This window comes from Engystomops pustulosus, chromosome 11 (assembly GCF_040894005.1).
Source record: "Engystomops pustulosus chromosome 11, aEngPut4.maternal, whole genome shotgun sequence".
Classification (NCBI taxonomy): domain Eukaryota; kingdom Metazoa; phylum Chordata; class Amphibia; order Anura; family Leptodactylidae; genus Engystomops; species Engystomops pustulosus.
In genome coordinates, this window is record NC_092421.1 from 19,858,407 (window position 1) to 19,873,802 (window position 15,396).

Below are 15,396 nucleotides of genomic sequence, written 5' to 3' on the forward strand. Positions count from 1 at the left end.
ACAAAAAAAACACATATGGTTTCTGTTACCCCCAGTAATGACCACCTAATAGTAAAGGCCCAACTAGAGGCGGTGATTTCACTCCCTGAATCTAAAATATTAAAGGAAACCTACCACCACGGATCTAACTATTAAGCTAGATCGGGTGGTAGGTGCCTTTATTATACGTGAGGATAGCCCTTTTAAGGGCTAATCCTCACGTCCCCTGTATCTTTTTCTAACTTTTATTGCCCTAATATGCTAATTTTCTAAAGAGGCTACCGGGGCGTGGAGTACACGGCGCGGCTACTCCATGCCCCAGTAGCTTCTTTAATCCTCCTACCCGCATATCTTCAGCACGCAGCTACAAGGAGCTGTGTGCCCTCGTCCACGAAACCGGCGTTCTGCGCATGTGCAGGCCCGTGGCTGCACAGTCACTGCCCCGGAGCTACTGTGCATGCAGTAGGTAGATATGTGATGGTAGGTTTCCTTTAACCTGTTTTTAAGAGAATAGATCCTGGTAATTTGACAAAGTTTTTTTAAATATCAGTATATATTTGTCATGGTTTTTTTTATCTACAGATCCAACATTAACAACATTAATATGTTGTATTCATGAATCCAGACAGGTTTTTTTTACAGAAAAACTAAAGACTAAAGATGAAATAATAAGAGTTATTCATTTTTTAAAGGACACATGTTTTCATTTTTCTACATGCTTGCACAGGTATTTAACCCCTAGGGGACTCAGCCTATTTTGGCCTAAAGGACGCGGCCCCATTTTTCAAATCTGTCCTGTGTCACTATAAGTGGTTATAGCTTTGGAACGCTATGAGATATCCAGGGGATTTTGAGATTGTTTTCTCGTGACACATTGTACTTCAAATTAGTTTAAAAATCTAATTGACACTGAGAGGCCTAAATAATAGCTAGACTCATAAATTACCCCATTTTGGAAACTACACCCCTCAACGTATGAAAAACTACTTTTAAGAAGTTTGTTAACCCTTTACGTGTTTTATAGGGGTTAAAACAAAATGAAGGTGCAGTTTGCAAATTGTAATATTTTTTCACAATACACTCATTTTGGGTGGAAAATTAAACATTTAAAATGGATTAAATGAAAAAAGGCTCCACAAAGTTTGATACCCAATCTCTCCCGAGTACACGGATACCCCATATGTGCTGGTAACCTGCTGTATGGGCGCACGGCCGGGCATAGAAGGGAAGGAGGCGCCATCCAGATCAGATTTGCTATGTCACATTGTACAGGCTATAATTTTTTTCTTTTTTTTATTGAGGATCTATAGGGGCTTATTTCTTTTGCCACATGAGATGCACTTTTCTAATACATAATTTTGGAGCCTCTATAGCTAATTGGTGAGATTTAATTAACTCTTTGTTGGTGGAGGAAATGAAAATCATCAATTTTTAGGAAAATTTTTATGTGTTTTTTTTTTTGGCCGTTAACCATACCATAAAAATAGTATATTATTTTTATTCTATGGGTCGCCACGATTATGAAAATACTTCATTTATATATATTTTTAATTTTTTACCATTTTTACTGAATAAAAAGTCTTTCATATGTATAACTTTTTTATTTTTCACCTCACAAATCTGTTTAAGGGCTTATTTTATGCGAGAATGATTGCTCTTTTTAGTGGTCTTATTTTAGATTGCGTAACTTTTTTAAATCACTTTTTTTAGAGCATTTTTAAAGGGCATTAATAAAAAATCATCTTTTTCAGAGAGTTTTTTTAGGTTGTTTTTTACGGGGTTCACTTTGCGGATCTAATATCGATGTTTTATTATACAGATTGTTACGGACGCAGGGATACCAAATATGTGGGGGTTTTGTGTATTTTATTCAATTGTACTGAATAAAAACTAATTTGGAGAAAATCTTATTCATTTTAGCATCACCATCTTTTTATATGCATAACTTTTTTATTTTTTGGTTGACAAATCTTGTTAGGGGCTTATTTTTTGCGAGAACAGTTGTTCTTTTTAGTGGGCTTATTTTAGAGTGCATAAAATTTTTTAAATCACTTTTTAGAGCATTTTTTATAGGGTATTAATTAAAAATTATCTTCTTTCGGAACGTTTTTTGCGTTTTTTTCCTCCGGCGTCTACCGTGTGGGTCCAGTAACAATTCTGTTTTATTATGCAGATTGTTACGGACACGGCAATACCAAATATGCGGGGGTTTTTTGTGTTTGTATGTTTTTTATACTTTATTAAGTTTTTTTATGGGAAAGTGACATTTTAGGGGCTTATATTTTATGTATTTATTTTTTATTTATTATAATGTGTAGTGTTAAGTGTTTTTGCATTTTTTTACTTATACATACTTGAACTTAAACCAGTGATGCTCTGATCACTGGATTAAGTCCAATACACTGCTCTACAATACTATTTTATTGTAGAGCAGTGTAAACTGTCTGAGCAAGCTTGCGCATGCTCAGACAGTTTGCAGTCAGACCCGGAAGGGATCTGGCTGCCATGGAGACCGGGCAGTTCCGGGGCACATGCCAGTCCTCGGAGCTGCCCGGAAGAGGATCGGATCCCCCGGTAAGCGGCACGGCTCCGATCGCGGGTGTTAGCGCAGGCTGTCAGCTGTACTAGACAGCTGACAGCCGCTGCTTCTGGTACCGTCTCCGTTTGTGAGCCGGTGCCAGAAGCAGGACGTTATAGAACGTCCCCGTGCGCTAAGCATCTAGCCCCGGGGACGTACTATAACGTCCTGGTGCGCCTAGGGGTTAAGAAGTGTCTGTGCCACAATTGTGTCGCTTGTGACCCTTTTGTGGCGCTGCTGCACTAGCCACCATGTGACACAAATTTCTGCACTGAAGGGGGCATTCCGGTGCTCAGGCGGACCCTGTGCCAGATTTAACATGCAAAGTCCAACACCCCATAGGGGCACATTTACTGAGGGTCCACACCACACATTTTCGTCGGGTTTCCCGACTTTTTCCATTTTGCGCCGCATTTAACTGGGGTTTTCGGTGCACGCAATCAGATTTTGGCCGACTTTCATGCAACACAAATCAGGTGGCGTGGCCGTAGGACAACCTGACTGATCCACACTAAGTGCGGGATTTAACATTCAAAATTGTGTCGCAAGCCCAAGCACTCACATACACCAGGAAGGAAAAGGTGAACTCCGGCGGACCTGAGCGGGGAAGCGACACGATATGGGGCGCACGATCTTAGTGAATCATGGCAGCTCCAAATCCTCGTTGGACAACGCACCTCAGGGATCGCGACGGGACGGGTAAGTAAATGTGCCCCATTGTCTCCCATGCCATATGTTAAAGTGCATAAAAAAGTTGGTGCACTCAGTCGGGGCCAGATTCATGAAGAAAGTGCGCCACAAATCATGAATCTGTCGCACCCTGCACTATACACAGGCAAACTGCACTGTTTTTAGTAAATGTGCCCCATAGTCTTCCATCTACACGCAGTATGTTATAGAGCAGGGGGAGCTGAGCAGATTGTAACTACTGTCTTATCTACAGGCAGCATGTTATAGAGCAGGATGAGCTGATCAAATAGATCATAGTGTTCTATCTGCCAGAAGCATGTTATAGAGCAAGAGGAGCTGAGCAGATTGTACATAGCGTTCTATCTGCAGGAAGCATGTTATAGAGCAAGAGGAGCTAATTAGATTGTACACAGGAGGGGATTCATCTCAGGAATTGCTTCTTCGCTGCCATATACGGGCGGCTGGGGGTACTGTGCTGGGCCGGTGCTGTGTAATTCTATGTGCCAGCTTTGTGCGGCATTGCTGCCTACCAGGATTTATCAGGAGATGCGATGCGTGCCGGGGGTCACCATTATACACTGACACATTTAGCACCGGCCTATGATTAATGTGCCCTGTAGTGTCCTATTAGCAGCATGTTAGGAAGCCAAAGGTGCTGAGCAGATTTATTATAGTTGCTTTCCCCTAGTGATGCAGCAGCAGCTCCCAGAATAAATTGTTATAGTGGTGTGGACATAGGTTAGAGGACTCACACACACCACATACAGTACACACTTTCCCTAATGTGCATGTGTATAGAGGACACAGGAGACATAGCTGATCGATGGTATATTAACCCTTTGTATTAGTCTTTATAGTCATTGTTGTATTATTATACAGTATATAGTTATGTCATTGTATTATTATTATTTAACTATTGTGTTGTTTTAGTCTTTATGGTTCATTTTAATAATAATAATCTTTATTTATATAGCGCCATCAAATTCCGTAGCGCATTTTGTTTATTAATCTATATATCACTCCATATTTTACATAGTACAATGCATTTGTAAACAGTCGCTGATCTGGCTTCTTAGAAGAGAACACTTGGAAAATGTATTTTTCTTGGGGAATCCAAATCTGCAATAAAAATGGGGGGGGGGGGGTCCCATTTAAAATGTGTAAGTCTTAGTATCATTGGAAAGATATTTGAAAAATATTATATATATATATTTATAGGTTTTTGATCCAATTTGTATTTTCTGAGTATTCTATGTGTGGTCTGAATCGTAATTTGGTAAAAAAAACAGAATTTCGTTTTCCTGCCGATCTACCCTAGCATTCTGATACATGCAGCTGCCTGGCACCGGTCACTAAAGCTCAATTTATAAAGGTACAATTTCTAAGTGTTTCACTATTTTCTCTTTCCATTATTTGTTATATTTCCAGATCATACACTGAATGCACTGTACATCCCAAATTATACACAAAGACAATGAGGTCCGATTGTATCTGTTTAAAAATCCAACGTTTATTAATATGAGATGATCATTGATGGCAGAAATATATAACATTTATACAATAATAAAATTACATTACAAAAATATATAACAAGGAGAATTTCTCCCGTATTGTGAGGAAACACAGCCCGCTGCGTCCAGTACTAAAGATAAATACAATAAAAAAAACACAGATTTTTCCATCTCAGATGATAATTTACACAGCAAATTAGTTATCTTCTTATTATAACAATAATTCTTTCTGGCTTTCTCATCCAAACATATTTTCTTCATCTTCTTCATACTTTCCTGTTGTCCTTCTCATAAACATATTATAACTTCCTTATTATAACTCATGCGTTTGCCATTGACAACGTTCTTGTGATATCACCACGTGTTTTGTGATCAGTCGTGGTGCAATGACAAATCCCCTTCTAGTCCGTCCCACTCCTCATGACACCTGCACACACCATCTATTAACACTTTCTTTACCCTTTACCATCACTTTGTTGAGCCCACTGTACATAGACAATAACTTACAGTCACACTTGGACATTTCTTTTACATCACAATTTTTGAAATAACAGAACTTACAAAAATTTCATATTAAGTTCTAATAAATATTTTGTCCTTCTGAAATGATTGTATGCATGAAACTGCATAGGATAACATTATATTCACTTTATGAATAAATAAATACTTAGAGTTAAGAGTAACAGTTCCTTTACCCTATGGGTGCAGTTCCTCACTATACATACATTGTACAGGTAAGATCCATGTACATGTGATGAGGATGAAGTTCATCTCACTCAAGCATCGGGTGCATTCACTTTCCATGTAGCATTGCCCGACATGGAGAAAGTGGATAGAGCACAGTCTTGATGGACAAGAAGCATGTAGATTTTTGAAGGCACATGGCACATCTACCTACTTAGTCCTGAGATGCAAGTCAAGGTCAAGTTCAGACCATTTGTTGTGTCCTGCATGCGGTCACATGGTCTTTAAGGTTTCTTTGCCTTCTTCTGTGCTAAGGTATTGAACAACTTGTCCCAATGAGTGAAGTAAGGAGCGTAATTAGACACAAACTTCTCATGATGGAGATCATGATGACCTGGTCCGCCACATAAACCGAATGGTATCAACTTGTGTGTAGCCCATGGCATGTCATAACCACAGTGATCTTCCACGGACAAGTAGATGTGGATGACGAAGACGGCCATTTCAGTCATTGGATGAAAATTCAGCAAGATGGGGCTGACATTGGCAAAGAATCCAAGGGACAGCATCTCCCACGCGCTGGAATACTGTGTAGCCAACACAAAGGTGGCGGTGTACTTGTGATGCATCTTGTGGAATGTCTTGTATAACCAGGGAACACGATGATGGAGCAGGTGCCATGCAAAATACTGGAAGTCAAATAGAAGTAGGCACGCAATGATGTCCAGGATGAATCGATGCAGCTTTGGAGCTGCAAATGGCATATCTACTGGTCTCCAGTATACATACGCAACTGTCAGTGGGAAGATATATACCAGATGGCTGTAAATAGTGTGCGCCAGGCAGTGTAGCACCATTGCCAAGGTAGGTCTGGACTTTGGCTGGACCTGGTATTTCTTCAAAGCAGGTATCTTATGGCAGAGGACATCTAGTGCCAGGTAAGGGAGACAGAAGAACATGTAGACTGTGAAGGAGAAGATAGCCGGATAGAAAGGTGAACTAATCACATGCTCCTTGGATCTGACAAAGTCCCATATTGGCTGTAGTAAGATGGAGCCGGAATCTGTCATCTCCCTGTAGGTGGAGAAGTTTGGTAGTGCTACTTGCACAGTGCAGTTCATTCTGAGTATTGTGCTCTCACGGCTCAGCGTGTAGAGATTATATAGTCCTCCTACTTCCCTCTGCAGCCTATCATCAGCTGCTGACTGCAGGGAAATCCCAGGTTGCTTTCCATTTGGAGGAATGCAGTGACGTCTCAAAAGCTCTTGGTTTTTTTTTTATCCATGAGGTTACAAATCTGATTGGAATAATTTATTACGGTCATTTGCTTTTTTACACGTTCTAGTAGTAGTGATATATTGTATCAGTTTTTGCAGGGATTGCAGCAGTCATACAATATGTGAGAGCTGAGGTTTATAGGAACACGGAGTGATAAGCATGTAGTCCTATTTTTTTCCTAGAATTTTAGAGCTTTTGTGGAAACAGGAGAGAGTACATAGAAAGGCTGCTGAATACTCCAAGTCTACACTGATTCTTCATAGATTTTACCGGGATAGTAAGATTTATGAAGATTTTTGGTTTGGGGAGAAATTTTTTAATGGTCGCACAATATGAATGTCACATACTATTGTCACACCACTTTCTACACATCCTGAAGGGTATGTACATAATCCTCACCTCCTACTTACCCTATGTCATAATATCTCTGTAATACATCCTGTATGTCAGTGATAGTTGTGTGAGGTTACTGCGGCAGGCGTGACTCTGAAGAACACTTTTGGGGACACATTGGGGCTTATTTACTAAGGGTTCTGTGGCTGTATTTTCGTCGGGTTTTCGGGTATTGCACAGGGGATTGTGTCGCATGTGATCGTTTTGTGTCACAATCGTGCCGGCTTTCACACGACGCAAAGCAGGGGCGGGTCGACGGACGATCCCACGGATTCGTACTAAGCACAGGATTTAACAATTCAAATTGTGTCGCAAGCCAAGCACTTACATGCACCGGGAAGAAGAAGATGAACTCCGGCGGACCTGAGCAGGGAAGCGAAACATGCAGAATCTCGGGTGCACGATCTTGTTGAATTGCGGCAGACTTCATCATCATCGGAAAACGCTCCTCGGGGATCGCGCAGGGACAGGGTAAGTAAATGTGCCCCATCGTGGTGCAGGAGTTAATGAATTGGTGCAGGACCAAAAAGATTAAGACCTGTTTGCACATTCATGATGTTGATATAGAATCCTGTAGAGCAGCTTTTTGCAGCTCTAAATGTGCGCCTAAAATTGTGGCAAAAACAGTGTCGGGAAACGAGGAGCACAGGAAAAGTGACAACATTACTAAGCTGCACCCAAATTGTTCACCCAAAACAAGAAAAGCGTAGTGAGTGTCATAAATTAGACGCAGCAGGGAAAAAAGAAAAACAACAGAAAACTGTCGAAAAGTCAATAATGAATGCCCCCCATTGTGGAGATACAGGTCATCATGGCTGAGGCTGCGGATCATGCTAAGAAATGCAACATGTGATGGATAGATACATAATTGGCAGCTGAGGCAAATTCTAGAAGGTATAACAAGCTTATACTATGATGGAGCGGGGCCACATTTACATGACGCGCTTCTATTACATTTTGAAATGAGTTTCCCGCACATTAAGATTACTTTTCCCAGCATGCACATGTGATTAGACCTAAACGCGTCTGTGTAGCAACACATTTTTTTGACGGTAAGTTTCTTCTTAACGGACGATATTGTTTAGCTGTAACCCATATGTGTTTGAGGAGGGGAAACTCCCAATGCACTTGAAATGTGTTTTATGTGTTAACACAGCCCGAGAAAATGAGAGGTCATAAGATTAGAAATGTAATTTTTATATAATTTTTTTAGTCCAGTGATAGTTTTTGAATTTAATTGTTTCATGACATGGTTTCCTCCCACACTCCAAAACATACTGTTAGGTTGTTTAGATTGTGAGCCCCATGGGGACAGGGACCAATGTAACATGCATTGTGCAGCGCTGTGTAATCTGTGTGCGCTATATAAATAAAGAATTATTATATATATGTACATAGAGTAGGATAAAAAGTAGTCAGTATCTGATCTCCTATTCTCCTGCACTGAAGCTAAGAGACACCAAGAGAGCCGTCATCAGGTTATCTGGTAGACAATGCAGGCACAGAAATGACTGTGAAGTATCTAAAGCAGATAACCTTAGAAGGGGAAACTCCTTGAACTTATGGATATCTTAGTGACGGCATCTCCTTCATATATTTTCAGGAATCCGTCACTTCATTTACTCTTTCATATATAACAATTTGACCCCAGACTTCACAAATTTAGCTTTGTCGAGTGCGAAGCTATTTTTAATTGTAGAAAAGTCACATCACTTGGCCGTAACTCTGTTCTGTCACGTAACAGGAGGAAAATTTAAAAAAACAAAGTAGAACACTTAGCCGCCGTCTCTGACCACAGTAATAACTTCCATCTGTACACCTACACCCTTACCCTCGGTAGTGCTTGGTCTTATGGTGGTGTTTTCACTTGATTTCTTGAGTAGGAGAAAGCTGGAAACATCAGTGTGGCTTAGAGAGGCAGTGCACTGTATAGCAGAGAGAACTTCCACTGACCTATATACATTTACACCGATATACAGGGCATAATTGGTTGAGATTATGTTGTTCGTTAATGGATATAAAAAAGTATGTATGTTAGAGTGTAAATCATGAAATAACATTCAATTCAGTACACTTGCCTCTGGTGTTCTCTGACCTCTCATTGTTCTTGTGTTTTGCCATGATGATGTCTAAACCACAGAACATCACCACCGCAGTCATTTGTAAAGATTACCTCTCTCTTCAGATTTCACTTCAACTTAAAGGGTTTGTGACATTAAAAAGCCGGCAGGGCTGATTTATTGCAGAATAGTGGAAGAAGTAAGAAACTCAAAGTTAGAAGACCCTCCGATTCCAGCGTTGGTTGATGGAGTTCAGCAGTTCCTGTGCTTCAGTTGTCACCGGACAAGCCTCAAATTGGATGGTCACAGTTGGAGACTCGGTTGTGGTCTCTTCGCACATGTCATTTCATTGATAAATTTATATCTACAGTTTAGAAATTAAATAAAAGGCATTTAGTGAGTTGGGAATATCCATTTAACAAAGGTTTCACTTTACATGAAAAGCAATTTACATTGCGTCATATTTTCAAAGAGACGACTGATTTCTATCTTCTGTAGACTGTTCAGCAGTTCCTGTGCTTCAGTTGTCAGTTGCCTCTACATGGAAGGTCACAATTGGAGTCAATCACTCGTCTCAGTGGTGGTCTCTTCACACATGTCATTTCATTGATGAAACACATTTTAATGTCCTTCACAACAGGGGAAAAGGGGAATAGAGCTGAAGCAGTAGAGGGCCGGGTAAATATTTCTCACTTATTTGTTTCCAAAGCAGTTGTACAAATCTTTAACAATGACCATACATCTCTGACACCTCAGGTGTTCTCATAACACAGGTGTCAGGATCAGTGGATCCTCTGGACCACCGCGGGAGGTGGTACTAGCCAACACCTGGGACCGGAGTCTGGTCTTCACCAGAGCCCGCCGCAAAGCGGGTTGGACTTGCTGCGGCAGGATACCACCAGGTCGTTCCCAGGTGCGACTAGCCCGCAGTGGCAGCCGAGGTCGAGGTACCTTAGCAGAAGACAGTCTCGTAGTCAAGTCCAGGCTCAGGGTCAGGGCAAGCGGCAGAGATGCAAGGTCAAGTCTAAATCCGGCGTCAGCAATGGGAGGTCCAGGCCGGTGGGAACAGGAACACAGGCACATGGAATACAGCAACACGGAGGAACTCAGGTAACATGGCTACACAGGACTCAGGAGCAGAGAGACACACAGGAATGCAGGAAGACACAGGAACGCAGGAATACACAGGAACGCAGGAATACACAGGAACGCAGGAATAATCACCAGGAAGCTTTCTCTTAGGCTTTGATCCAGCAGGGGACACAGGAAGAGGCAGGATTCTTAAAGGTGAGGTGTTCAGCCAGTCCACCAATTAGCGGTGCGCTGGCCCTTTAAATTTTCGGCAAGAGCCTAGGAGGCGGGGACGCGCGCTCACGGCAGTCTGGGGAAGAGCAGGAGCCGATAGAGGTGAGTGACATGACCGGGGTGCAGCGGGGGCACACAGAGGAGCACGGATGCGCCCGCGATCTAAGAGAGGGATCGCGGGAGCACCCATGACAACAGGTACTGTTAATTTTGGTTTCGTTCTTCCCCTTTTTTCCCCTTGGTTAAAAAGAGTGGTATTCCTCACTAGTCTCCAACCCCTCTCTGGCGCTGCTTATCAAGGTGATAGAGGCCAAGGCTAAGTTTAGGGAGCTGAGGATGCTCCACTCTATTCTAGACATAAATACTGTGAGAGAGGTAATAAAGCCCATATTTTGCTGGCCCATCAGTTAAGAGAAGACTCAGTGTGGACCACAGCCCATACCCTTCGCAGGTCAGATGGTACCTATACCCATGACCCAAGAGAAATACGCATACTACTCTAGACTTTACAACCTACCCTCTACTCTGCCCCCTGCCCCAGAGAAAAATGCTCAATCAGATACCTTCTTAGCAGAATGTTACTTGCCTTGACTCCCGTTAGATGCTTAAGAGGCCCTCGAAGCACCAATATCTACTGAACCTCTAAAAGACCTCCCTACAAGGAAAGTCCCAGGGCCTGACTTACCTTTACTATCAAACATACCAGCCCTTACTTACCCCGTACCTAGGAGATTTATATAATATCTTTCTAGAGGGAAAGCCTGTCCCATGCAATATGTCCAATTCACTGATCACCTGAGAAGGACCCTCTGTATTGCTCAAACTACAGGCCTATTGTGCTATAAAATGCAGACTATAAACTTTTCACCAGGTGGGATTTGTATTGGGAAAACAAGGGGGCGATAACACTAGGCGAACTATAAATCTGGTCGATTTATAGGAGTTTACAGTTGGGTGGGGAACAAGGTGGGCCAAAGCAAAGAGCATACATGTGCCTAAGATCATCAGATTTACTGTGACCTGTGCTAGAAAACTGAAGTCATAAGTTTTAATTCCTTTGCAAGTGATAAGAGAGAAGCTGAACTAAAATTTGTGTGTGTGTGTGTGTGGGGGGGGGGGGGGGGGGCGGGGGGGGTTAATTAACAGTAATAAGAATTTACAGAGTAATGTTGGAATTTCTAGCTACTATATGGGTCATGAAGGTATAATGACTCATGCCTGTGTTTCTGAATAAAAGAATAGTCAGAGTACTTGTTCATGCAATGTCATATTTTGTCATTTTCAGTTATTTTTTCACTGATATCGGCATATCTTACACATGAATACAGAACTGCGATTCCCATGTGAGTCAGAAAAGTTCATTCTTGGCTATTAGGTAGCAACTTACTGCCAACTTAGACAGTTTAGCATTTACACTGGAATCGGATTCTATGGGGGACATGTATCTTTATTTCCACTACTTAAATTGTCACATTTTTGCGATTTTTGTCTTTTTTTTTTGGACTTTTCACTGCCACTTTTGCTGTTGTTTTGTAAGCTTTGGTCCCTGTTATCTCTTAGGCTGTGCCATCCAACTTGTCTATGCACGCTCATATCTTTTGCTACGCAATATGATTTATTGACCTCTTTTCGGGCAATGTGTGATATATGGGCTTATCAGGGTCCCATATATGGGTCTTTGGTTACATGTACTTTGGTAAATTTTAAGTGATTTTAATGTCGAGTATCTATTGTGTGGTGTGTTTATTAAGATGATTTAATAAAGTTTGTACATTCTTTTGCCTATACACACTTGCTTTGGTCTTTTAGTATATAGATATCATCTATTGTCAGTAGTGATGTAATAATGGGTCAGTGTTGTATATATAGAGGTCATTGTACAGGGAGGGGGAGGAGATAAGCTGTGACATCATCTATTGTCAGTAGTGATGTAATGATGGGTCAGTGTTATCTATATAGAGGTCATTGTACAGGAGGGGGAGGAGATAAGCTGTGACATCATCTATTGTCAGTAGTGATGTAATGATGGGTCAGTGTTGTATATATAGAGGTCATTCTACAGGGAGGGGGAGGAGATAAGCTGTGACATCATCTATTGTCAGTAGTGATGTAATGATGGGTCAGTGTTATCTATATAGAGGTCATTGTACAGGGAGGGGGAGGAGATAAGCTGTGACATCATCTATTGTCAGTAGTGATGTAATGGTGGGTCATTGTTATCTATATAGAGGTCATTGTACAGGGAGGGGGAGGAGATAAGCTGTGACATCATCTATTGTCAGTAGTGATGTAATGGTGGGTCAGTGTTATCTATATAGAGGTCATTGTACAGGAGGGGGAGGAGATAAGCTGTGACATCATCTATTGTCAGTAGTGATGTAATGGTGGGTCAGTGTTATCTATATAGAGGTCATTGTACAGGAGGGGGAGGAGATAAGCTGTGACATCATCTATTGTCAGTAGTGATGTAATGATGGGTCAGTGTTATCTATATAGAGGTCATTGTACAGGGAGGGGGAGGAGATAAGCTGTGACATCATCTATTGTCAGTAGTGATGTAATGGTGGGTCAGTGTTATCTATATAAAGGTCATTGTACAGGGAGGGGGAGGAGATAAGCTGTGACATCATCTATTGTCAGTAGTGATGTAATGATGGGTCAGTGTTATCTATATAGAGGTCATTGTACAGGGAGGGGGAGGAGATAAGCTGTGACATCATGTATTGTCAGTAGTGATGTAATGATGGGTCAGTGTTATCTATATAGAGGTCATTGTACAGGGAGGAGGAGGAGATAAGCTGTGACATCCTCTATTGTCAGTAGTGATGTAATGATGGGTCAGTGTTATCTATATAGAGGTCATTGTACAGGGAGGAGGAGGAGATAAGCTGTGACATCATCTATTGTCAGTAGTGATGTAATGATGGGTCATTGTTATCTATATAGAGGTCATTGTACAGGGAGGGGGAGGAGATAAGTTGTGACATCATCTATTGTCAGTAGTGATGTAATGATGGGTCACTGTTATCTATAGAGAGGTCATTGTACAGGGAGGAGGAGGAGATAAGCTGTGACATCATCTATTGTCAGTAGTGATGTAATGATGGGTCAGTGTTATCTATATAGAGATCATTGTACAGGGAGGAGGAGATAAGCTGTGACACCATCTATTGTCAGTAGTGATGTAATGATTGGTCAGTGTTATCTATATAGAGGTCATTGTACAGGGAGGGGGAGGAGATAAGCTTTGACACCATCTATTGTCAGTAGTGATGTAATGATTGGTCAGTGTTATCTATATAGAGGTCATTGTACAGGGAGGGGGAGGAGATAAGCTGTGACACCATATATTGTCAGTAATGATGTAATGATGGGTCAGTGTTATCTATATAGAGGACATTGTGCAGGGAGGGGGAGAAGATAAGCTGTGACATCATCTATTGTCAGTAGTGATGTAATGATTGGTCAGTGTTATCTATATAGAGGTCATTGTACAGGGAGGGGGAAGGGAAGAGATAAGCTGTGACTCCATCTATTGTCAGTAGTGATGTAATGATTGGTCAGTGTTATCTATATAGAGGTCATTGTACAGGGAGGGGGAGGAGATAAGCTGTGACACCATCTATTGTCAGTAGTGATGTAATGATTGGTCAGTGTTATCGATATGTAGGTCATTGTACAGGGAGGGGGAGGAGATAAGCTGTGACATCATCTATTGTCAGTAGTGATGTAATGATGGGTCAGTGTTATCTATTTAGAGGTCATTGTACAGGGAGGGGGAGGAGATAAGCTGTGACATCATCTATTGTCAGTAGTGATGTAATGATGGGTCAGTGTTATCTATTTAGAGGTCATTGTACAGGGAGGGGGAGGAGATAAGCTGTGACATCATTTATTGTCACAGCTACCAGGAGCTGCACGCTGAAGATGTATTGGTAGTTGAAAAGAAAGAGGCTACTGGGGCGTGGAGTATCCGCACCGTGTAACCTCAGCTCCGGCTTCCCCACACCCCAGTAGCCTCTTTAGGAAATTTGCATATTGGAAAAATTAAAATGTATACAAGTTCTGGGCCACAAACGAATTAGCCCTAAAAAGGGCAATGCTACTCTACATTAGAGAAAACTCCTACCGGATCGACCTTCATAGGTAGATCCGTGGATGTAGATTTCCTTTAATTATTATTATTTACATAAAATGTCATACTATTTCTTAAACATATCTGAATGTTATCAAATATATCCAGTACAGCAAATATAATGTAAGAGAGTACACTATTCTAGGCAAAAAAGTAAAACAACAATGTGATGTTAATACGTCTGAAAGTGAACACAGAAATAACTTTTAACAAGGGGAAGCTTTTGAGGTCCTGAATTTCTTGCTTATTTTTGGTTGTTGTATGAATCTATATGCAGTTATCGCCCCCTAGTGGTAACTGCCGGCCTTCACAATTATGTTTCTGCATTTTTTTTTATTTCTTATTTGAAACAACAAGATATATTATTCTGGCTGCACTAGTTTTTTGGCTACCCTTGCTCTGAAAATTACTCTAGGCCCAATAACTCTAGGCCAACACTTGAAAGTATTCTCAATTCAACCACATAAATGATAATTTTCCATTCCACTAGGTGTAAAGTTTGTATGCATGCGAGCACATGTGAATTCCTCTTTGCTCTGTGGTTAGCACATTTTAGCTGTGTGAAATTTTTGTACGTTATCTGTGTGTTCCAATATCAGGAGCAATGATTATAGCACTAACCTTACAGAGATTACTAATACTATTCTTCCTCTTTATGAGGTCACAGGGAACCTGTACTGTACTAAGGTTATTTAACCGATAAAGGAAATCAGATTCACTGATGGGCTACTGTCACTTACATGTGCATTTCCTCTTCTTGTTTGTGGAACTGTGTCTCTTATG

General features: G+C 41.2%; 1 protein-coding gene and 1 long non-coding RNA gene across 2 annotated transcripts; both read right to left on the bottom strand.

Moving 5' to 3' along the window:
• Nucleotides 1–4,743: 4,743 nt before the first annotated feature.
• LOC140105926 (cholesterol 25-hydroxylase-like protein) lies at nucleotides 4,744–6,649 on the bottom strand. Its single transcript, XM_072130052.1, has one exon. It carries the CDS (start codon nucleotides 6,561–6,563, stop codon nucleotides 5,727–5,729), a length of 837 nt encoding a protein of 278 aa, XP_071986153.1. The 5' UTR covers nucleotides 6,564–6,649; the 3' UTR covers nucleotides 4,744–5,726.
• Nucleotides 6,650–9,311: 2,662 nt separating this feature from the next.
• Nucleotides 9,312–9,703, bottom strand: LOC140106557 (uncharacterized). The gene is made up of 2 exons (XR_011850807.1): nucleotides 9,626–9,703; nucleotides 9,312–9,537 (listed from the first exon to the last, which is right to left on the bottom strand). It is a non-coding gene; the product is annotated as an uncharacterized lncRNA (long non-coding RNA).
• Nucleotides 9,704–15,396: the final 5,693 nt, after the last annotated feature.

Excerpts from the sequence above, each read along its gene's own strand:
- LOC140105926 (XM_072130052.1), bottom strand. The coding sequence starts at position 6,563 with ATGAACTGCACTGTGCAAGTAGCACTACCAAACTTCTCCACCTACAGG.